Source organism: Lates calcarifer, linkage group LG18 (assembly GCF_001640805.2).
Source record: "Lates calcarifer isolate ASB-BC8 linkage group LG18, TLL_Latcal_v3, whole genome shotgun sequence".
NCBI classification, from domain to species: domain Eukaryota; kingdom Metazoa; phylum Chordata; class Actinopteri; family Centropomidae; genus Lates; species Lates calcarifer.
The window spans coordinates 2,647,110-2,672,355 of NC_066850.1; the positions used below are offsets into that span (position 1 = coordinate 2,647,110).

The 25,246-nt window shown below is 42.5% G+C and overlaps 1 protein-coding gene across 1 annotated transcript in view; it reads left to right on the forward strand.

Moving 5' to 3' along the window:
• The window catches only part of cald1a (caldesmon 1a), a 51,003-nt gene that overhangs the window by 15,934 nt on the left and 9,823 nt on the right, over positions 1-25,246 (forward strand). Inside the window, 8 exon segments of the mRNA XM_051077549.1 lie at positions 8,112-8,197; positions 16,378-16,515; positions 17,939-18,380; positions 18,475-18,507; positions 18,601-18,825; positions 20,184-20,296; positions 21,428-21,695; positions 23,679-23,816. Of these exon segments, the coding sequence (XP_050933506.1) occupies positions 8,121-8,197; positions 16,378-16,515; positions 17,939-18,380; positions 18,475-18,507; positions 18,601-18,825; positions 20,184-20,296; positions 21,428-21,695; positions 23,679-23,816 (1,434 nt within the window). The 5' untranslated portion in view covers positions 8,112-8,120.

A 25,246-nucleotide genomic window follows, 5' to 3' on the forward strand; every position in this document is an offset into this window, starting at 1 on the left:
TAAAACACAGGATTCAAGAATGCTACATAGAGAGTAATTTGTTTTTATCAGGGCAACACAAGAGAAGAAAGTATCAGGCTACAGCTTCCTTTCCAAAAGGGATCTGTCAGTCTGAAATAGAATTTAAACAAGTGCGATTTATCATCATGACATTCTCGTCAGGGTTATATCTGAGTTACACTGTACTTAGTAGGATAATTCCAGTTTTGGGGGTCAGTTTTTGTAGTTTTTGCCATCATTTATATTGGTTAAGAAAAGATTTTTTGCTCCTTCCAGTAACTGTTGCTACAACAAAGTCCATCGAGGCAAAAAAAACACAAGCAATTAGACAATCAAACAGGTTATAAACAAGCCAAGAGTCAAGCCACATTATCTAAACCACTTTATTTTGAGCTAAAACTGGAAGCACACCCAATATGTTGCTAATAATCCCTCATGGCATGGGAAAAGTTTGTGTACACAGCTATGGCAAGCACATTGGGTCAAAGTCCAACCAGGACTGAGTCGATGTACCTATTGAAAGAAGACATGACATAACCTTACTCATGTAGATTAAAAGTTGAATTCACAAGGAATAAAATACACTATGAAGTTTATCTGTTAAAGCCTCACTTGGTCTGGTATGACTAACAGCCAAGAGTGGCTGCTGTTAGCTAATGCTGGCAAACATCTGATAGATCTGTCAGTATAACTAACATTACGTAGCTGTTTTATTACCTTTCTTTCAGTTGTTCTACTGTTACATTATGTTCTGGCATTTACCGTTATCCTATAATTGGCTGCCATGGCTGCTGTTCATAAAAAGTTATATCGTCACAGTTGTTCGCAGTTTTACGATGTGCAGTTTGAGTGATAATTTCACAGTTCATCTTTAATTTCACTTACAGATATTCTTAGCTGACTTTTGGATTTGTTTTCCCCATTGGACTTCATTTTAGAAACGTGCATATCCCGATCTCTGCGTTTTGCTTGTTCAGTGTGAGTTCTAATTAACCTGTTATACTTTAAACTCTGTGAGTGATGGGTCCTACATGAACATAAACTAATATTCCAAGTGTTTTGGTTGTTTTGTGTATGTCCTGGCTTTTCTCACTGGTTTTACTTGGACCTTGCACCAGTCAGAGTTTTGGAACATTTGAATAAAGAATCTGTTGTTGAGAGTCTGTGAGCTAACTCTAACTATTTTAGCCTTCAACCTGAATTGCAGCCTCGATTGTTGTGTATTTAGTTACAGAGAAACACTTAAATGTTATGCCAAGTTTTCACTGGCTTTAAATACTTTTTGCAGCTTTCAGTGTAGAACAGTTTTGATGCTGATTAATTGCTAGTTTAGTTGTGCATTTGATCTTTCAGGTCACTGATTCTCTGATAAATTCAGTGGTTGTTTAATCCCAGCAGTTCTTAGCTTAGCCTGCAAGCAGATAAAAAAAATCATACATCTGAGGTATTCCATTGAGATTTTCCTTGCTGTGTGTGTTTTTGTGTGTGTGAACAGATAACCTCAGTCAGTCTGTCTCTGTGTGTATGATTCACAGGACACAGAGAGGTGTTATGGAATGTGAACCATTGTCTGGGAATGCAGGAGTCTCCTTTTTCTCCACCAAATGGAAACTTAACATCTTTAACCTTCAGGTCTTTTCCCTGCATCGATGTGAAATTTCCCCTCGCTTGTCGTTTTCGATCCGATAGCCAGAGTCAGCACAGAGGGCAATTTGAGGGAGGATTGTGTCTGATCGGCACATCTTAAGTCACTAATGACAATGCGTCTGAGGCATTCAAGGTCCCAGGCCCTTTTTTTTTTTCCCCAAACCCTCAAAAACGTCGGCACATTATCCCACCACATTTCAATTGCTGCAGTAGCATTAGCTTCTCAGGTTTGCCTGTGAATACCGTCCGCTCATGCTCGGTGAAATTTTTCCCCATTTGAGCTGAAGTCACACTTTCAAAAATTTGTTAGAGTGTGAGTGGAAAGCAGATGGTATTGAGATTGAGTCGAGCTCTGATGCAGTTGGCCACCTCATATGTTGCCTAGAATATATAGTCGCAGCTGAAGACCTCAGCTTTGACAACAGAGCCTATTGTGGTTGATATTCACACTCTGGCATGCAGATAGAAATACAGAGAGAAGCCCGGCTGCTTGGATACGGGTAAATCCTATAAAATTTAAACCCAGCACTAAGCTTAATTCATAGCCAACCAATCCTGTGTCTCTTCATATTGTAGCTGAACACATGTAGCTGTTGGCTGCGCTGCTGCATTGTGGTCCAAGAGGAAAGAAAATCAGTGAGAAAAAAGGTCAGAGAGAGAAAGAGAATAAAACCTTTTCAATTCTGATGCCATTTATTGATGTTTGAGAATTTAAAACTTAAACATTATTGATAAAAAATCTCTTAAGCATGTCTTTGCCATATCTGTATCGCTGCGTCTTGTAAAGGTTGGTACTTTTTCAGAGGTTCAGAGTTTGTTAAACGTAAAGTTCCTCCGCTGCTTCATTTTAGGAACAAGCTAACGTGACAAGCTAAAGTTTCAAGCTAACATTAGCTTGTGTTGTGTTTATACACTGTGAAATTTTGTATTCAGAATTAGATTGAATAATTGATTTTCAACTTAAACAGTATTGTTGAGTTATATCAGTACAGCCTGTGTTAGGCTCTGAAAGACAGGCAGAGAGAGAGAGACTTTAGATGACAGATGCAGAGGCAGAGAGGGACGAGCGGAGATGGAAAGAAAGAGAGCAACTCTTGGCCTTGCTGTGCCAAAAGCCTCCAGTGAATTTATGAATGCTCATCCACAGCCGCTCCGCATCCTGTGCCTGTAAACGTGTTAATGCTGCCGAGGCCTGGACGTGCGAGAGGAGACACATAGCGCAGAAGCCCACAACCACAAGGCCAGCTTTCCAAACACAGCACTGCAGGTGGTGATGGATATCACACATGTACACACATTGACCATACCATAAACACACACATACTGTGCTGGCAGTGGCCTCACATATTTGCAGTATTAGAGCGGTAAAAGCATGTACTTCACATTCTTACATGCAGAAAAGCTTGCAGTCATTCGTTAAGTACACATCTGCAGACGCTTTCCACGCACACATTTTCATAAATACACACATTTACAAATGTAAATCTTGTTTGTTAAATACAGTTTATAATGATACACACACCCTCACACACAGGCTGAACATATTTTAACCGCCCTGTCAGACTATTCTCAGGAGACTCCTTACCCCTGCAGAAAACGTTACATTTACCCAACTCAAACTGTCCCCAGAGCCTCAGCCAAAACAGCTGTTAGTGTGCACTACCTACAGGCATGCAGTATCTCTCTCTTTTTATTCCTCTATTCCTCCCTGTTTTACTGCACAGGCTTTATCTATGTGATAAAATAATCATAAAATGATCATTCTTACCTTGCCAAAATACATATATTTCAGCTAAGACCGAACCATTAAACCTCTGTCTCTGTCTCTTTTCCCATGTGAGTTAATCTCCTTTACCTCTCATTTGGTGTGTGTACCTTAAGTGTGTTCATCTCCTGCAGGCAACATGCAAATTGAGAAGCATGTCATGGTTAGCAGTTAAATTCCCACAGTGTCAGTTAACTCCCACGTACTCACAGTTGCTCCCAACATGGATACTTTAATGATGTGCTTCAGAGTAATACTATATCTTTCAGTGGGAGGAAAAATGTGCAATGTGGTCTGTTCATGGGTGAAACAAAGTTTTTGACCACTAGTGGTGCTATGGAGCATAATTCACATTAATATCTCTCTCTCTCTCTGGCCTCTAGTCCCATAGATTTAACATTGAAAGGACATAAAAACAGATTCATTGAACACTTTTGTCAGGCCTCGAGGATACACACACAGCATTTTGTGGGAAACACTGAACATGAAAAACTCCATGGACTGCTTTTAAGCTAAGGTGACTGTGAGCAGAGACAGACACAGAGGCTGTGTGGCAGTCATTTTTGTTTTGAAGGAGAGGTGAGTCACATGTGTCAAGGTAGTCTGGCAGACTCATGACAGTATTTGAAGAGAGGCAGTCCCGCTGTCACAATAAAAGCCTCAAATTTGTCAAAATATGGAGACAATTATATTTTCAGCCGTAGATTTTTAGTCTGGCTGACTGAATATTGATACGTGAAGACAGCTGATGTCAAAATACTGAAATTCTGCAGCAGCACAGCTTTCTTGTGTGTCATCTGGTTGGTATTCTGAAAAAATCAAATTATTCTCTGGTAAAAGAATGAAAGTGGCTCATGAGTTTTGCAACATACCAACCATTTTGGCAGGTGCGCAAAAATATTTCTCTCCATTGATGCGAAAGCTAGAAAGACCAGGCTTTGTGCCAGTGTTGCTTTCACATTCCAGATTACTGGGATACCTGTCCTCACCTGGACAATCTGCACAGCTGTGGCTCCACGGCTGCTAGACGTTTAACAACAACAGTGTGTTCCTCTGGAAACCAAGAGGAGAGCAACAGTATCTGTAGCGTGACAGTGTTGTGCTTTTATTTCCTCGCTCTGTAAACTAAACGCTAATAATAACACACCGTCGCTTCTTTTTAGGGTGTATGGACAGTTTGGTCACTGCAGGCTGTGGTTGGATTAAAATTTCCAATATTTCTTTTATGACTACAAAGCTGGAAAAGTAATAACATCCACCTTAGCTGTACTTCTTTAGCGATAATTAGCAAATGTTAGCATGCTAGTACATGTGCCTAGCCTCACAGAGCTGTTAGCAAGTGATCCTCTTTATTATAAAAGTAAGTTATGCTTGTTTTTGATTTAGGTTTATAACAGGTTATGTTAGCATAGTTTTGGTTCTTTGTTTTCTTCATTGTCATTAAGGTCACTTTCTAAAAATGTGACTTGTGACTGTTTCAGGCTTGAAACCACCAGCTGAAACAAGTCACCATTGTTCCTTTATTTGCCAACCTCACAGCTGGCAAGCACATAACTTGCACCGAGCTAGTTTTTACTTGTTTATGTTCACATTAATTCCCTTTACTCTACAACCAAAACAGTCACTGCACGCACAAGATCCAAAGGAGGACTTGGTTTTAACTGGCATGTGAATGAGTAATTTGGAGGCTCTTTCAAGTCCCCTCTGCTAAAATCAGAGGTTAAATAGGAGCATTCCTTGCATAGCTCCATAGCCATAATGTGGAGATTAATGTGTTTGTCTAAAGATTGTGAGGGGATAGTTGCTCAGAGTATCACAGTAACAAATCTGACCAAAAAGCTGCAGTCTTCTCTTCTCACAAAATGTTAAGCCAGCTTTAGGAACATTTCACCAAAGCCAAAAATAGACACACTTCTGGCCCATGCTTATTCTTCAGCCCTACTCCCAGACTTTTGCTTGATCTACTTACGGCCTAATTTGGCCGATAAGGGCCCATGGTTTTTCTGCTTTTAACGCATAACTTCGTGGGAAGATAGAGGCGTTATAAGGTGGTTTAATCCCAGTGGATGTCAGGATAATATCAACTTGGCTTTCAGGGCTTTTTAAGAGGCTGGCACTTAGACACCGGGTTCTGTGCCAGGGTCTGACAGTCTCGACAGGTAGTGATTAGACTGGTAAATGTGTCATTATAGCCATTGTAGAAGGTTTGTGGCAGACAGGGAAAGAGAAAAAGGGGGAGGAGAAGAAAAGAATGAGAGGCAGTGTAAGAGGAGAGGTGGATGGATAGAGATAAATGGTGGAATAAATGGACAGATGCAGCGAAGGAAGGAAGGAAGAAGTTTTACAGTGGACAGGCTAAGACAGGCTGAACTTGTAAAAAGTCTGAAAATGTCACAAACTTGTGATTCCAGGTTGCTGAACTTCATGGAATGCTGTCTTTCTCTCGTTCTGCTTGTGTTAGCGTTTGCAGAGCGTGGGTGGTCCCTTCAGTGACGTACACAGCAGTTACATTTCTGCGTCTTACTGAGGGCCTTTTCTCTTGCTGTTCCACATGGTGTTGCACCACGTAGAGACAAGACAACGTGTCTGTGCTGCATTCAACCCTGCATTTAATGAACAGCCCCTTTCACACATCATAAATCAGTTTAAAAACATAATTATTCCAGGTTTATTATTCATGTAAACTCTTATACGATCCACTTTGTGATCATTTTGTTGACAAACCTACTTTTACTTTAATTTACCTAGTGACCATTTCGTAAGAGTAAATGACACATCTTTAAAATGATCTATAACTCATCTTTTGTACAAAATTGAACACCAAATGAAAACGCAGTCCTCTCAGCTGCATAAATCGTGCATTATTTGCAACAATAACTCCAAATTTATATGCTTCCGTGCTTGCATTACTAATAACTTTGTCTCCCTTGGCGTCACTGATTCTCGGAAGTATGTGATTAGATTGGTGATGTTTGGAGGCCTTGTCGGTTTTAGTTATTGCTCTCATTTTGTCTTAATTACAGTTGTATGAATAGCCCCACATCCAAGTGCCAGTTGCCCCTCCACCCTCAATGTCACAAATGATACTAAGCGTGCATCTAAACATAGAGAGTGAATTTTTGTGGTATTTAAAATATCTCTCTCTTCCTCACGCTCTGTGTTACAGTGTAATAGCAGGGGGGGGAGGCAAGCCTGTGTTTACTGTACAGAAGCACAGGGGGGAGGAGACAGGGTGAGAAGATGCAGTGGGGAGGGTGAGGGTCAGGACGATCCCTTGGAGTCATGGTTTCCTTTAGCATTTCTCTCCTGTGTGTGTTTCCTGCCCATGTGGACATCTGTATGTGCTCAGTAGTAGGTTTATTAGGGTGAACGCATGCACACAAATGCTGCACCTATGTGCATATGTGCATGCATGTTTACATACAGATGTGTATGCATAAAGAGCCCCTCTTTGAGATGGAGGAAAAAACAGGCAGAAAACACACTTATAACACACAGGAAGCTGGGCTCAAGAGTGGAGTCATGTCCTAGCACAGAGTTTAGCCAAGCGCTGACATGTCGGTAAACAACACAGGAAAAGTTTGCAGTAGAGATAGGGAGAGAAAGAGAGACAGGACGGAGGACAGAGAGAGGGGGGAGTGAGGGGGTAAGACTGAGGGAGAGAAGGAAGGAGGTCATTGAGGGATGGAGGGAGGGACGACTAGCAGGGAGGGGAACGAACAGGCATTTGCCTTTTCTGTCAGCTGAGGCTGGACTGTGGGAGACTATTACTAGAAGTTGTTCCATTGTATCTGTGCTTGGAGAAGGCATTGTGAGAAACTGGTATGGTGTGAAGGAGAGGACACTGTTTGAAGGATAAATAAAGGTATGACAGTCACAGTTACTTTTTCTGTTTCTCCAGATTTGTCCCACAGCACTTTAAAACAACGACGTTTTCTACCTCACTCGTTGCTTTTCTGCTTCTGTCGTATCACAGCAAAGTACATAGCATTGAAATATGACTATATTCAGCACTGTCCTTTCATTCTGTGAGCTGTCACACACCTTTTTCCCTCAACTGCTCAGCCGGTGTCTGTTTGCTCGGCTCCAGGGTACAGTGGATGTTGTGCTGGTGGTTTAGCAGGGATGGTAGATGTATGATGGGAGGCTCAGCTGCTCCTGGGTGGTCTCTGTCCTCACAGCACAGCCAGTCGCGTACCCTAGCGGGGTATTTTTAGTGAGAGTTGCTCTTAACTGATTGAGTTAACATCCTGTCTTGGCTTCTCCTTCCTCTCTCTTTCTATCCCTGCTCTTCTCTCTCTCACTCTCTGCCTCATTCCTCTGTTTTCCAACACAGTTTATGGGCACAGGTTCCAGCTGTTACCTAAATGTTTAGTAGGACTGAATGTACTTAACGTTGTAAAGTAGTGAAGTAAACCAGTGATAGTGATGAGATAAAAGCAGGATTGTAGGCATGCATCATTTCCTGTGAATCACCTGTGCATGTGATGGCAGTTTGGCGGACTCCGCCATTTATAATAACACTGCTACTACTGCTAGAGTTATAATTATAGAAGCAGATTATAACTTCAAATTGTTATTTTGATAACAAGATATCAGAAAACTAAGGTGAGCCGGCATCTCTGCCCTCTCAAGAATCTCGACCTCCCCTGAAATTGAGTAAATGAAAATGTCTGCGTTTGATGATGTCATCCCACAGGGCACAGTCATGGAGGAAATGGACTTTGAGCGGCGCCGGGAGCTGAGGAGGCAGAAGAGGGAGGAGATGCGCCTAGAGGCCGAACGGTAAGACCCATTTGCTTGTCTGTCATTCACGTCCACAGATTAGCACTCCAGGATTTTCTAACTAATTCTCTTGCAAAAAGTCAGTCTTCCTCAGTAGATTAATTTGTAGTTGGAGCCACACGGACCCTGCAGTCCAGAGAGGGCGACATTGCTATCATTTAAGATCTTACTACTAAGGTTGTGTGAAGCTGAGGGGGCAGCCTGTGTTGTGTAATGAAGCCCTGGTTGTCGATGCACAGTGCACCTCCTCTGATGTTGAAGCCAAGTTGGAACAAGAGGGAGCCAGCTTTAATGGCTTAGACCCTCCTCTTAGGTCTTTAAAGGCATTGCTCAGCAAATATTGGCTTTCCCAACTTAGGCTGGAAGCAAAAGAGCATGATAAGAAATCTGATAAGCAATGTGATGACCTTTAAGTGGGAATGCTCGATCATGCCCTCCTTGCTTCTTTCCAATTTTCTCTCTCAGATACTGTACCGTGGCCTTGTGAACCCTCTTTTATTCAATGGAAGAAATTGATTAAACTAAAGTTCATTCCAGTAAATTGATTGAGCGGTAACATGCCAAGTGCAGTAATCAAAAATAGTAAAAAGGAGGTTTTATTGTGAGAACTCGGTACACACTGTGCCAAGGAAACATTTTACGGGGCCTTTTCACAAAAGTCTCTTCATCTATGCTGCAGGACTTGCAATTAAGGATGAGGTTGATGTGGATGCAGATACGAGCCAAGGTCACTCGCCTGTTTGATGTATCTGTGAGAAGTGTTTTATTACAGCCAGTTACTCCATCTCTGATGAAAAAACAAGCTGACATAGGTCTGACCTCTGCTGAATACATAGATGTTTTTCTCTAATAATTATTTTTTATGATACAAAGAATACGTGAGTTGCATTTACTCTCGTGTGAAGGAAAATGTTTCCAATAGCAGAGGTATGCTAGGTAGTAAAATTCAGGGTTAAGTCATTTATCCAATGTCTGCGTGTGCTTCCATCCATACAATGGAATTTCATTTAAACTTACATGTATAAGGGTCTTTTACACCCAAATTGAACCAAATAAAATGCATATGCGGTTTGTCCTGTCGATCAATAGCAGACATATGGGATCAAAGTTCTTTAGCACTATCATTGATTTGGAATCGTGTTTCTGAAAACCTGGCAAATGTAAATTCAATATTCACTCTCTGTTTTGGTCTCCACCAACTCCAGAGAAAAATATCTGGCTCCTTTACCCTGTGAAGGCTACACAGTGTTCACCAGCTGGTTGCTAACTGTCTGTGGTTTATCAGAGAGTTTCTGCCTGGTGTTTCTGGAGCTGTGGTCGATGATCGTGACGTCATGGGACAAAAAATGAAAACAATGTAAACACTGCATAGAGCTGAGGTTTTCAGCAGAGATGGTGAAAATTCTGTGTTGGTTTATCACAACGAGCGATGCAGCTTTAAGAAATGAAAGTAATCCTTTTTGAAAATGTTTATGGTTTGTTTTTACATAAACAAACTAATACCAGCTGATGTGCCGTTAATTCAGTTTAACAACCTAAAAATCCAGTATGCTCAAACTAATCATCAAAAATTAAAAAAAAATCAGTAAAACATGACCAACCCAGTTATACTCATTTAGTTATTACTTCCATAGCTGCTTAATCTACAGCCTTTGCAACCTGAGACAGCTTCCCAGAATCATTTAAAGATAATGCACTGTTTCATTTTCTGTAACAGTTATGCAATATTCTCCCTCTTGGCATCTTTTAGGTTTTACTTCTTTTAGACTTTTATGCCTCATTTCCCCAGATGCACTCTAAATAGCTGATTGAAGTGAAGGTTAATGCTGTTGTTACATTTCATAGCTTATAACCCCTATAAACCCCCCGCTGGTAGAATTATTTATGCAGTTTTAGAGTGTTTATGTTACATGGAGAAGATGGAATTTGGCAGAAAATGTAGACTAAGAAGAGTCGGGCAGAGAGAAGAGACGAGGCCTAACAGAGTAAAGGAGAAATGGACCGAGAGTGAAAAAGAGTAAAAGTTGTAAAGCGTCTTCGACATTTACATTTTCAGCTCAGCGGGAGTTTGTTCATGACTGTTTATTTGGTCCGAGCAGCAATAATGTCAGCTGGCAGGCGACGCGCCGCTCCTGTTATTGATAAAAGATTACATCTCTACATTGTTTCCATTTCTGCCAATTTATTGAAACAATCAATATTTACATGCCCCTCTTGGTCGGACTAGTCAAAACCACATGTTGTCTCATTGGCCTGCTTCCATTCAACCATCACTGAGCTCACTGTGAGAAGCTGGAGAGCGCAGGGAGAGTGTGGGGCCATATAATAACCGCTGTAGGAATGCCAAATTCCTGGCTATTATAAGTGTTTACTGGCCAGGTCTCCATGAGCTGTTTCCTACATGCTGGGACACTGAGATTGTCTGTGTGAGAGAGATTTTTTTTTTCTTGTGCCGTGTTGTTTTTGTCTCGTAGTCTGTGTGTGCCATGCATATGTGAATAGGGGTTAGGATGAGTGCATGTATGGAGCTCAGCATGCGGGTGTTCGCTTTAGTGTGCGCGTGTGTCTGGATCAGCATCAGGTGATGAAGGCTTGACAAGCTCCATTCACTTCTCAAGTCTGGGTGTGTGTGTGTGTGTGTGTGTGTGTGTGTGTGTGTGTGTGTTTGGAGGGAGAGCAGCCAAACCTTTGCAGCTCTGTCTTACATCAGCCTCAGTTACAGTTGTAAGAAAATTATTATTGACACAGAGGTTTCACAGGAGGCTTTAATATCGCCTCTCGTTTTATTTTGTAAAGACGCACGTACGATTCTCTGCTCTGCTAAGGTTTCTCACACTCATGTTCTTCAAATCCCCGATCCATGCAATGCTATAGTATGTTTCTGCTCACTTTAACTCACAGTCACTGACACAGGAATGTCTCGACTGCTTTTTTTTTTCATCTTTTTTTTCCGCACAAGGATGTGGAATTTTCCCAGTCAATTCAGTGACCAAAGGGCTGTTTGCTTCAGCTAAAAATAGTCTTTTGTAACAGTGATAGTATGCATAGTTTACACAAAAAAAAAAAAAAAAAACGGCAAAATGCAGCTGGAGCAGTTCATTGTCCCAGGCACGGCTGTAACAGAATATTTACACATAACACATACTGTAGCTGGATACTGTATTCAGTGGTGAGTCATTACTGTTGAATGTCAGATAAAAAAATTGTCCTACTCTACAAATTATACCTGGACAAAAAATAGTCCCACACATAATAACGCCACGTAGAAACCACTTTGTTATTCGTGCAGATAAACAAACGAGACAGGCTAGCTGTCTCCCTCTGTTTACAGTCTTTTGGCTGAGCTAAGCTAACGGGCTGCTGGCTGCAGCTTCATATCTATCATGCAGAAAGGAGAGCGGCATCGACTTTCTCATCGAGCTTCCAGCGAGAAAGTGAATGTTCCCCAAACTGTTGAACTATTCCTTTAATGTCTAACACAACTTCTTTATGCTTTCATTAGCATCTCTTCTTTGATGTCTTTCTCTGGAAGTGTTTATTTTTGATTTCTGCCATTTTCATCTGTCATACTCTGTCACCTCATTGCTCAAACATCTTCATCCTCCTCCTCCTCCTCCTCCTCTGGGAATCGCTGTCTTTCTTCTCCTCCTCCCACTCTCTGCTGCCTCATCCATCTCTTCCTCTTCCTCCACTTTCATTTTCACCTTTTCACTCTTCTGATTCTGCTCCTCTTTTTTCTCACCCTCTCCTCTCACCTTTTGCTTTCCTCTTCTTCTGCTCTGACCTTTTCCCTCCTCTCATCTTCTCCCCGCTCCCTCCTTTTGATCTCGTTCTTCCACTTAAATCTTCAGCCGCACATCCTTCTCCTCTTTCTCCTCACCGTCTGTCTCATTTCCCCACATCCCCCTCTCAGTCTCGTCTCCTCTCTCTCTCCCTCTCTCTCACGCCATACCCCTCTTCTTCCTCTTTCTCTTCATCATTCCCCACATCTGCACTGGCCCCTCCGCCCGAGAGACCAGGAAGGGCCGAGGAAATAACACCCATCCTCCGTGAATGAGCCATGCCAAACAATCTCCACCCTGGATGAATGGACCGTTTTCAAACATGACCCGGTCGAGCATCGTAAACCTTTTGGTTCTGACAGGAAGAGACGGAGATACAGAGAGAGATAGGGAGGGAGAGGTCGATCCACGTTTGTCAACTTCACACTTAACACATTAGCTTGGATAGGATAACAAAAAAGTGCACAATTTGATATTTCTGTTTAATATGCATGCCATACAGCCTCATTCGTCTGTGAGTACGAATAAATGCAGTCTAGGGGAATTCTGTCACGGCTAACATTGTGTGTTCTTGGAGCCAGCCCAGCAGAGAGCAGAGGGTGGGGAGGAGAATCAGACGGGGTACGATGTGGTTCTTTGGGCCGGCAGTAGGAAGGGAAATAGTCCAGCGAGGCCAGCGTGGGAATGGGTCAGCATTTCTGACAAGCGCAAGCCCCCACCCTCTTTCCCTCTCCCTCCATCCCATCCTTCTCTCCTCTCCCCTCTCCTCTGTTCACAGCAACTTTCCTTTTCTCCCTCTTTCTGTCCTCCTCTTTTTCATACTTTTTCTCCCTTCCCTTCCTCTCGTCCCTCGTTTTACCGAGGAGGGGTGAAGAAGTCTTTTCTCATGGGCTTTTCCCAAATTGTTTTCACTGACATTTCTGAGATATTTCGCCGTAAAGAAAATATTTGGACATATTTCTCCCTAATAGGCTCACTGATGGCGATGTGTTGTGTGCCTGTGCTATCCACGCAGACAGATGCTTGGTGAATGCAGAATCATCCTGCTTAAATCAGCTTTACTGTGCCGAGCAGCGTGTGAAACGAACAGAAAAGAAGAAAATGAGGAGTTTTACAGCATTTTCAATTTCCTCTTCAGCTGCATCAGCTGCCACATGTAAAACTAAGTGTGGGGACCATGTTAGCTGTAAGTCAACAGTATACAGTTAACTGTACTTGGCCACCCATGCAAAGGGCATCTGTTGCATACAGGCAGACACGCATACCTGCAGTTTATAACTGCAGCTGCACATCTCTCTGTACAGGAAAAGGTGTCGTCTCTGATAAAATCTGCAGATTACTCCTTTTTCCATTATCGTGCACACCCTTTCCTTTCCCGTCTTTCATTTCCCACTTCTCCTCTTTATCCTCACTCTCCATTTCATTCGCTCTCTCTGTTCCTCTCCTTTTTTTTTTCTTTCCCCCATCCTCCCCCCTTCCACCTCTCCCCATATTTCTGTGTCAGTATGCTGATAGAGTTTGGGGCCTAGGTAAGGAGAGGGATATTAAATCAGGGCTTTGGTTGTGTATGCGTCTCTAGCCAAGGCTGTGATTGACAGGAATGCTAATTCAGCTTTTAGGAGTTTGTTCTTCTCTCCTACTGAGGAATCTTTAACCCTGAGATTGTCATCGTCACCGCCACCAAGGACTCTTTTGTTCCATTTTTAGCTGTTGTCGTTTTCTCTTTCTCATGACATTTGGTGCTGTTTCTGGGACGGCACAGTCCTTCGGGAGTTAAGGCAGTTGTTTCGCAACTTTCTTTCTTTCTTTCTTTCTTTTTTTGCTTGCAGTAACAACATAACACTCTGGCATTTTAAATAAGGGTTAATGTTCTTTTTACTGCAGGGGAGCTGAATTGAAGTTGGAGTATGAATGTAACAGAAAAAACAAAGATTTGTGGAAAAACTATTTATTTTATATTTATACAAACTTTTTGAAAGAGGAAATAACATACTCTTCCACTCACTAATAAAAAGTGGATTGAGAAATAAACACATGCTTGCTCAATTCAGTGCACACAAGGGGTTTTTGACGCAGCTTTAATTGGTTTAACTAGCTAATGTTAGCAAACTTAACTGTAGATAGTTAGTTTCCTGACTTGATATGACTGAAATGTAAAGGCTAGGCCATATTTTAGCATTATATATCATTATGGCAACTTGACGTGACTTTGGCTGATATTTAAGGCTAAAAAGAGTCTAACTTCCATCTGGATTTGAGCAGTTTTCAATGCTCAAAGATTGAGAATTATGTGAACTAAGCACATACTCATGCACATGTGTAAAGCATTGCCTGACGTCACTGATGTCACCGTCCCATAGGTCCAGCTTGGGCGTTAACAGATTCATCTGTTCTGTTATGACAACATTCCTCATCTGACGGAGAGAGAGAGAGGGAGAGAATCGGGAGGCGGAGGGGAAGGAATGAAGAGGGAAACTGTTGTTCACAAGCTGTAAAACCTCACATAAACCCCAGCAGCTTTAGCTCGGCTCACCACACATGTTGCAATTAACATGCAATAGCATGCTTCGCTGGCTGACCTCAAAGGCTGCGCTGTGATGTTAGGTAGCTAGGCATGTGGTTAGCAGTGGGAGTGTAAAGGTCAGTCGGGTCAACACAGATCAAGCATGGAGCCGAGTTCATAGATGTCAGGTGGCCAGATACACAGCAGTTAGAGAGCTGATTTGATACTTCTTAGTTCAGTATCTATATACTTTACTGTTTGGGTGTTGCTTCTTTCCCACAGCCTGTCTCCTTCCACTTCAGTCACTGCCTTTTCCAGAATGGCTGTGGACCGGCCTCAGAGAAAGGCCTGAACATGTTGCTTTCAACCAAATATAAGCACATAAATATACAGTGGCCCGCTATACCAGCCAGTGAACAATGGAGTCATGTTGATGATTGCATGCAGCCACACCCTTCTCTTAATCCACTGCATTCATTAAAGACATGCATAATCCACTGCATGACTGCTTTGGATTTCGCTCTGTTAAGATGGTGAGTGGAGAAAGAAGAAGTTCTTTAATTCTCAGTATCAAAACAGATGTTCACCCATGATGTTTTTAAGACGTGACCTGGCGTGACCTCGCTTCATCTGCTGTATGCTTGGCCAGTTGTGCATAATGATAATAAAATAAAACACCAAATGTGAACATAAGCTATGTTTAGCACTATTGAAATATTAAAGGGTGTGTTTCCCGTCTAATTATGTGCATGCACACATTCTTAGGTTGTGAAAAACATGAACTGGGAGGGTGATCTTTGTGTTGTCATGGGTATAACAGCAAAACAGAGATTCTGTCAAGAATTTGATTAAAACAAGCAGTACTCAAGAAGCAATATCTTTAAAACAGTTTTTTAGCATACACTTCTGCTGAGTAGTTTGCTTGTGTCTCTTTAAGGAATAGCTCAACGTTTTGGAAAATACCCTTTTTTGTTTTCTTGACTAGAGTTAGATGAGAAGATTGATACCACTCTCACATCTTTCCATTAAGGAAACCGCTATAGCCAGTTATCTTAGCTTAGCTTGGCGTAGCTTAGCGTAGACTGTAAACAAAGGGAAAGAGCTATCCTGCCGTTTTCTAAACAGACTCTCGACTCTCACTGAAAGCACAAAATGTGTTTTGCAAAATATCGAACAATTCCTTTAAACTGGGAAGGTGATATTTGTGCTGTAAGGGGCGTCTCAGCAAAACTAAGCTCTTATCTACTGTTTTATTAAAACAAGAAGCTGTATCTTTAAAACAGAGCTCACTCCACCTTTGTCAGCACAAAAAACTGCTAAGTAGTTTTGACATAAGAGATTTTTTAACTCAAGAAAAATGTGATTTCTAGATTTAATGCGATATTAAATTCCTTGTAGAAATATAAACTTTTAAGCCTGGTGGTCGTTTTGCAGCACACAACACACTTATACACACACACACACACACACACACCTCCCCAGTTTGCTCTGTTCCAACACTGAGCAGACCAGTATAAACCCTGGGCCAGAAACACTGTTTCTCTAGCTCTCTCTTATCCTCAGCCAAGCCGTGCCTCCAGACTGAGTTTTTATCAGCTCGTGAAAACTGCAGCCACGATAAGAAGTATTAGTTGTTGCACAGCTGACAGGTCAGCTTGATAGGAGAGAGGAAAAAACTCCAGACAAATCCACCGGGTTTGGTCACTGTGATGATTACAGTCCAATTTAAAGAACCGTTCACTTTGAAGTTTCTAACAGTGAAGCTAAATGGAGGAAGGGAAGGAGCAGATGAAAGGTTGAAAGTTGGTGGTTGGAAGAAAAAAAGAAAAAAGAAAATGTCTCTCTTTGTCTCCTGACCCTCTCTCTCTCTCTCTTTCTTCTTTTGTCTCCCTCAGGTTGGCGAGGAATGATGATGATGAAGAAGAGGCGGCCCGCGAGAGGAGGCGCAGGGCACGCCAGGAGAGGCTGAGGAGCAGGGAGGGCGAGGAGCCCAGTGGACAGCCAGACAGTCTGGTCATGACCAACAGCCACAGGTGACACACAAGCTCAGTCTGTGGTAAAATACTGTATGTAGTCAGCAGCCAACTGCTGCTCAACTGCCAACTGTATCTCACCAATAAATAATAAATGTGTGTCCCCTTTCTGTGTGAAAAATGAAGAATGCCACAAAAAGTCTTAACCTGTGCTGAAAAGGGAATACAGGGTGGAGATGGATGTTATTTGAAGACTTCTGGGAAGCTGGAACAGTCAGTTGGATGTGAGGATTTTCATTCTTGAACAGCAAATATGCTCTTCACAGCGATAACAGTGGCAGTTACCTCTCGAAATTCTTGGTAATTTATGAAACAATGTGTCCCTGAATGCAGCAGACAAAAGCAGCCTTCTCATTTTCAGCTAGCAGCTGTCAGTTTTGAGAACCCTGCCAAAGGGCTCCTGAATCGTGCTCCCTCCAAACTCTGGATCCTGAGTATCGTTCTTACTGCAGCCCCATGAACACAACATGGGGAAATGGCTGACTGAATATTATAATATTGTCAGGTGTTGAATGATCAGATATTTCTTTTTGCATTCTGCAGTCAACAACACTCCACTCCCTACCCAATCCCAGCTGTCATATGACAACCAACTTATGATCTCATGTCTATCCATCAGCGAGGCTGCCAAAGGAACAAAGGAGCTAAATATCCATTTCTATGCGTTTTAAGGCAATGAGATCAATCGTCTTGGCTCCGGTGGAAGTGGTGGGTTGTTCTGACATCTAGCAACACAGACGACGCTTTGTGGTCATGAATGTTTCCCCCCTATGAGCTCAGAGATACATCCTGGACCGGTCAAACAACAAGGGGATTGTGCAGGAGGATGCTGAGGCAGGATCTAGCCCTGACTAGCCATTGTCGATTGTGTAGATGCAAGGATAATGTTTGCCAGACTTTTAGGTCAGAATATTTGAGCGTTTGAGTCGGTCAGTCCATCCTCCACTTTCTGTGTATGTACATTATAGTTGATAGGTAGCTGGAATCCAAACAGACTTCACTGATTCACTATTTATTTTCAGTCTTGACCATTAGTTTACATTTCAAAAACTCTGTTTTGTTGCCCAAACCACATGCCTTTTTTTTTTTTTTTTACAACCACTCCATCAACTTTGATTTGCATGCATCTGCTTTTTTCTAATCTTCCATTGTTGGACAGTCAAAAAATAAAGTGCTAGTTTGCCATGCCAGAGATCTAGTCCCAAGTGAGTTAATCTTTTATGAGCTGTATTTGAACATAAGTCTCTGCTGCTTGCTTGTAAACAACTATGAAGCAGTTAGAGGTTACAGGCTGTGCTCAAGGGCATCTTAATTTTACAATATTATGCATTCACTTTCACAGCTGATGTCTGTTGCTCTGACCTCAACGCTTCCTCCTCATTACCACACAGTGAAATGTTTGTCTCCTCTCTCTCTCCCCCAGTGTGACAGAGACAGTGTCTGTGAGCAGCTCCTATGGAGGCGGTGGAGACGACGAGGACCAAGCCCTGCTGGACCGCATGGCCAAACGCGAGGAGAGACGGCAGAGACGCATGAAGGAGGCGCTGGAGAGGCAGAGGCAGCTGGACCCCACCGCGACAGAGGACAACGACAGCGTCGCCACGGAGAAGAACAACGAGGAAGAGGAGAGGCCCTCCTCCTGGCGCAGGGGTCGCTACCGTGACAATGAGGAGGAGGAGGAGAAGATGTCCATGTACAGCTCAAGGAGAGAGGAGAAGGAGCGAGAGGAGCCGAGAGAGGAGGAGGAGGAGGAAGAGGCTGCTCCTGCGGGTGGAGAGGAACCAGAGGAGGGTGTAGATGAAGAAGAGGAGCAGAAAGTGGAGGTGGTGGAGGACAAACCGAGAAGGTCTTACTTGAGAGAACAGGTGAGTTTTCTGTTCGTTCTTGTCCATTTACTCGAGCAAGTTGCTGTGTTTTTGTCGCTGACAGAGCCTGCAAATGTGACGCTTGTTTTTGTAGGAATCAACCGAAGAGCCTAAAACTCAAAACAAGGTATGGTCATTGATTTATTGGCTTTGTCGTGCACATTGTTGAGCTGATCACTGGCCTTTCTTTCAAAGAGCTGCTGTAATCCTTTTTCTGTAGGAACTTGCTGAAGAAGAAACACATTCAGTAGTCAGAGAGAGTTCAAATCAGGCCAAGTCAGCAGATTCAGAGGCTGAGGAGGATGCAGTAGAGTCAGGGGAGGCTGAAGAGGTACCTGAGGATGATAATGTAGATAATTCATCAGAGCACAAGCCTGTGACACTCATAAATGACACTGAAGAGGACACTGAGGTATCTCAGATACTGCACTCAGAGGATAATGAGGTATCATACATGTGGTAAGAATTTCAGTAGAGGTGGAACGCACAGCACAGAAAATCTCTCTGGGTAACTTCAATGTCTTCATGCATCTTTGAGGAGATATGTAAAGAATACTTTTCCGACTTAACCGCAAGAACATTCTCTTAATAAGGCTATCTTGTTGACTTTGTGATTTATGCCGGAGCCAGACGCTGAAATTACCCAGACACCTCGTGTCGTCACAGTGTGGTTTACACCGTTTGCAAACTGGTGGTAATTTAGTCTACGTTTTGTGAGGTGTGGTTGCAGCTGTGTGGTCAGATTTTTAATAAGGTTAATGCTATGCTCCACAGAGTGGTTTTTTTCTGCATGTCTTCCACCTCAGCTATGAGAGCAGCAATGCTTCACATTACACTGACTCCACTCTGAAAACTGTCTGCAGCAGAGAAACAGTTTGATTTAACATCAGTCAGTATCTTTACTGCAAGGGGACATCATAAGGAGCTCACTGAGCCATCATATCATGTGGGTACTTCCAGTCAAAGTGTTTTAGACCATACTAGATAAGCTGTTTATTTGTAATATCTATTATTATTAAAACAAAAATAAACAAAAAGTGAACTGAGAATTGTTTGTGACGGTTACGTCAGCTGACATGCAGCTCAACTCTGTTTTAACTGCTGAAGTGAAAACTTTCCAACTTGTGAATTCTTGTGTAGTGAGTCTCCTCTTACATAAAGTAAAGACCCTTATGAATTAAATGTTTTATTCTGTTGTCAGTATGGGTCTGTCAGACTCCTTTTGACCAGAGTTCTTCACAGTTTCAGGATGAATTGGAAAATGTAAACAGCAGTGCTCAAACACAGTTCTTGTCTCTTGGTTTTTAAAGACACTTCTTATTTCTTTGAGTAATAACAGTGTATTTTTGCATGCATGCTTGCATGTCATAAAGAAAATGTTAATTAATCTTTTACTATTTAATGTAGCAATGACTGTGCTACATAGCATCAATAGGAAGCAAGTGTATGATCTATGCTAAAGGTTAATGTATGGTTTTTAAAAGCTTGACTGGCAGTGTACATATTGGGCTTACACACATGATAATTATAATTTATAAAATGTGAATCATGTTTCTGATGATGGCTAACAGTGAGAGGTTAAAAAATACACAGCTGGAGACACTCCCAGGTTGATCACATGTTAGATAATCCTCTGTCAGCAGTAATTCTGGAGTGGACGCTGTTTGATGTGATGTTCTGTGTTATTTTGTTTGGGGTGTGCTCTCTCTCTCTCTCTCTCTCTCTTTTTCCCATGTGACATCCTGTCAGCCTACCTGCCAACTGCATCTTTGCTCACCGTCCTGGTTGGTTGTCTCTGTGCAGGTGAATGAGAGAGGCGCAGCCGGAGAGGAGAGGGAGGAGCAGAGGAAGCAGAACGGAGGGCTGCACGACGAGGCGGCTCCCAAACAACACAGGAAACCTGAGAGGACCCTCAGGTAAACAAACACAACAACAACACGAGGAGAGCAGGGTCCTCACTCTGAGGCCAAAGTTCGGGAGAGTCCGCTCTTATGAGGTCTCTCATACTGCATCACCAGCAGTAGGCCAGTACAAACGTAGTCTCCTACGTTTTTAAAAAGTTTCCTACTTGGCTGATATTATGAATACAAGAGCCCTAGAACAAAATGCAAATGTAAAATAAGTAAATAAGTTCATATTTTCAACTGTTTCAGCTTTTTATTGTGACACAAAGAAATCCTGCTTCTTCGATCGACCCAATCCTGACAGTAAAAAAATAATGATAAAAGAGAAATAGTGATATTGCTTTATAAAGCTGATATTGGCTGATAGATCAGTGCCTCTCTACTCTTGACCAAGTGTGGAAAAGTACTGCAGTAACTCAATATTCTGGACACAAAGGTCAGCTGAAAAGATCAAGTTACCTCACAGAGATCACCGTTGCTTTCCAAAATAAGATACCCAGAGGTGGGAAGAAAATACAAAGAAAAAATATCAATATCACATAAAATCAAAGCAAATTCAGTACATTTTAAAGGATGCTAAATTTACTTAATTATACTATTGAAAACTGGATCTTATTTTGAAAATTATGAAGGAGAAGTCTTCATATTTGTGTATGCTGAAATGGGGCAGTTAACTCAGACAGGGACTTATTGATTTTACAGTCTGACATTTATTGTCTGTCACTCGTGCTGCTGTGAAAGCTTGGAAGCATTGCCTGGGGCATTTGCAAAATAATTGAAAAGCATGTCTGAATCAGATTTTAAAGCAAACAGGCTCTTTTTACTCAGTGTTCAGCTCCAGCAGAGTAGCGTGTTTTTGACTTTGACAGCTTTGAAACACTGAATGAAACTTCAGCTGAGCTGTAACCTTATCTTTGCAGAGGTGATTGTTGGTATTTGCATGTGTGCACATGTTCTGTCTGTGTGTGTTTGCTTATCCATGAAAGAGACAAATCCTTCGAGTGTAGGGCATGTTTAAATATTCAGCTTGTATCAAATATCTGGTGTTAACCTGTATGTCAACCAGCTTTGTGTCCTGTTTTTGTTCCTGTCGTGATCTGCTTTTGTGCTCTGACCTGTGGTTTTTTCGTGCGTGTGTCCCAGTCGCGGCAGCGTACGCTCCCCCGAGGTGTCCGCAGGTGACGACCAGGACGACGCTGCCCGCCTGGAGGCAGAGCGCAAGCTGGAGGAGCTGAAGCGCCGCCGCGACGACGCAGAGAGCGAGGAGTTCGAGAGGATGAGGCAGAAGCAGCAGGAGGCCGAAGCCGAGCTGGAGGAGCTGAAGAGGAAGAGGGAGGAGAGGAGGAAGGTGCTGGAGGAGGAGGAGAGGCAGAAGAAGCAGGAGGAGGCGGAGAGGAAAGCCAAGGAGGAGGTAGGGAAGAGTGGCATGTTTTGATGAGTTTTTTTTTTTTATTTTATTTTATTTTAATGGATTCTGTTCAGTGCTGCTCTGTCTACTGTATGTTTCTATTCTCCATTTCTGACTGAAACACACCATAGCTTGCTGAGCTACAAATGTTGATACAAGCCCACTTAGCATTGGCTATGTGCCTTCATCGGTTTAAGACATCTGTCCCTTTACAACAGTTCAACACTTCATCATGCTGTTAAGTTTGTCTTTCACTTGGAAAGTTGAAGCTAGCAAGCCAGGCTAACTACGCTTCCACCTAGAAACTTGAGTTTTAATTGTCTAGCTTGCTAATGTTAGCACTGATTCCCACCAGACATTACTTTTCATTTTTATTTTTTCGTTCAACATCTGCTAAGTCATTGGCAGCAGATGCCTGCACACTCAGCACTGTCTTAATTAGAAAGAAGAGGGTCTAGTTAGCGTTAGCCGGCTCTCTTTCGTCGGTACAGATGTGGTGACGGCAAATCACAGCAATGAGAAGTCAAGTAACCTCAACACTTTGTGCGTCGATGTAAGTGACGTAGGAAGTGACATACGGAGTGCTGTAATCACAGATTGGTCCAAACAATAATTTACAACAATTTGATTAGGCCGACCAAATTACCAGAACTGACATCATCAGCCAGAACCAAAAACTCATGTCCCTTGGAGAGCACTGATGTGGGGAGTGTTATGACAGCAGAAAAACACTTCTTTCTACTCTCTTCCTTGTGCTCATCACAATTTTGACCAAATCGGTACACAAGTCAAACACAAACACCAAGGATATACATACACGCTGATTTCCTAGCAAAAATTACTTTAGATCTTTTAATCTTTTTGTTTCACAGCTCATAACCTTTCTCATTATTTCTCACACCGCTCTCCTCTCATGTTGATTTAGCCTTTACACCTGCGTGAGCAGAAACTCATGCATCACACTCAAAACTAGCGCCGCAGTGACGTTATCTCTCCATACCTCACCGCTATCATGACTCAACCTATTTGGGCCCCCACTCATAAGTCACGTATGTCAGTCCTTTTTTCCACCTCGTCCTTATGTATCTCAAATGTGATAACCTCCCCCTCCTTCCTATGTGTTCACATCTGTGCTCAACAGCACAACGTCGTCCATTTTCCCTTTCGGCTGCTCATTCCGAGGCCCAGCATTCTCACTAATACCCTGACTGGTCTTCATTGTTGATCTTGGCTCTGAATGTGGCGGCCCGTCTCTCACTATCTGCCCCTGTTCTTCTCCTCTTGTGTGATGTTAATGAGGCCTTTTGGTTTGTAATTAAAAGATGGCCCAGAGATACAGAGAGTCTAATTAACCAAGACAAGGCTGCTGGAGAGGGCTGATATACTGCCAAGCACCAGCCCTCCTCTTAATACGGTACAAATGGTTCATACATTAATTGTTTCAAAAAAGCTCTTGATGATGGTGCATGTCTCAAGCTTTCCAAAACGGCTTTTTTTCCTGAGGCAGGCGATCGCTGTAAATAAGAATTTGCTCAGAGTAATTGAATCTGCTCCTGACCTGCTTCATTGAATAAATTAAGTAAATCAATTAGAAAGTGGTAAGTATCTATTGTCTGGCTCGGCTGCATGTTGGTTGTCTGTTGGTGACTGACGTTATTTTATATTATTTTCTGTTACATTCTTTGCTCCAAACACTGGGTCTGTTAGTTCATTCCCAGGCACAATCCTCTGGTGCACAGGAAGTGTGCTTTGGGTTTCCAGCAGCAACAGTGATTTGTTTGAGTAAATAGACTAGAAGTAGCCAGTTAGCATGAGCAGCAGTATCCAACATGGCTTTACAGGCAAAGAACAGAGCGCCACCTACATGTACTCCAATTAAAGTGACAGAGAATTCCCTGTCAACACCAAATATCGAATTTCGAATGTTACGCTCAGAGGTGCAACGCTGAACTTCCTTGACTCTGAAAACACATCTGTGTCTCTCAGGAGGAGAAGAGGAAGATGAAGGAGGAGATTGAAAGGAGGAGAGCAGAGGCAGCCGAGAAGAGACAGAAGGTGGAGGACACTATGGACGGGGAGGATAAACCCTTCAAGTGTGTCAGCCCCAGAGGCTCCTCTCTGAAGGTCAGTACCATTTTTAACCTCTCACCTCCAACAGCAGCGTCAGTCCGGTTTTATTTTGCCACTGGCTGTTAGTACACCTCTCAAGCTTTCTACCTCTGGAAATTCTGGATTTCACACAGTCCATAATGCAATCTGATTAGTCGCTGGCAGATTTGATCAGCTGTAGCTAGCTAGCCAGCTAAGCTAACATTAGTTCTGGAGTTGGAAATAAAGACCAGATCAGATTGCACTTTTACGTGTTTCTAGCTGGTGTTTGATGATGTAAAAAAAAACATACACTTAATGGCTATACACTTAATATAATGCTAAAAGGCTGAGGCGAAAACTAACAGGCCCCAAAAGCTTTGGACGTAACTAGTTTACTACTGTAGTCAGTAACTTAGTTAGACATGATAACTTGAGCAGTTCAAGGAAGGAGCTGACCTAACTGTCAGTTTGTCGGCCTACTCTTTGTAAACACAGATAATTCTTTTCTTTTTCTTGTTGTATTTTTTCTGCCTGCCTGTAGTTGCATCCCGTCCAGCACAGTCGTTAATATAATAGTTCTCCAAATCTTCTGCAAATCCCACTCATCCGGCAGCGCAGCAAAGCTCAAGCTAAACATTCTAAATATTTGGAGAGATTAAGTGCCAGATGACCCGCATCTGCCCCTCTCACCTCTTTTAGCTTTTTGCATGAAGTGTTATCAGACTGAGACGAAGGAGTCTTCAAAAATGAAAACAACCTCGATGAACTGAGAGAGAACAGTGGAAAAGTTAGCTGCTGGCAAATTTGACTGTTGACACTGAAATTTTGCTGACTTGTCAACCCGTTTGTCACAAGAGATAAAAAAGAAATAGCAACCCGTATCAATCCAGCGCGTACCCCTCCCCACCTCATCTAAAGATAAATGCTTGTCACGGCAAAGGAACACTTAATCAACTCAAAAGTGAATAAATGTTTCCAGTGTTGCCAAAAGCCAACTCCCACACACTGAAAATCGAGGGGGATTTTCAGCCAGTGGAGAAAATCTAATTAGTGACAGTTAGCAGTAATATCCATCTGGCCCGTCCCAGTGAGAGTCCAGCCTCGACGCTCAGCTCTAATGGTGTGTGAGCTCTGATCATACTAGAATCAAGTACTTTGTTAGTTTGCGGTCGGTTTTGTAAATAAATGTTATTCACCCCTTAATTCTCCACCCTGCTGCACTCGCCTCACAGACACAACTTTACTTTGTCGTCATGTTCACTGTAGGTACAGCTGGGCTTCTGTATGTGTGTGTCTGTGGGGATGCATCTGTCTGTTGCATGGTTTGTATGCACGCTACTGTGCACAGATTGTTGCTTTGCAGTGTAATGCATTTTGTTTTGTTGTGTTTATGTGTCACTGCATTACCGTAGCATAATACAGTTGAGCTGCTTGTTGTGTCTTTCAACTTTGGCCTAATTTTT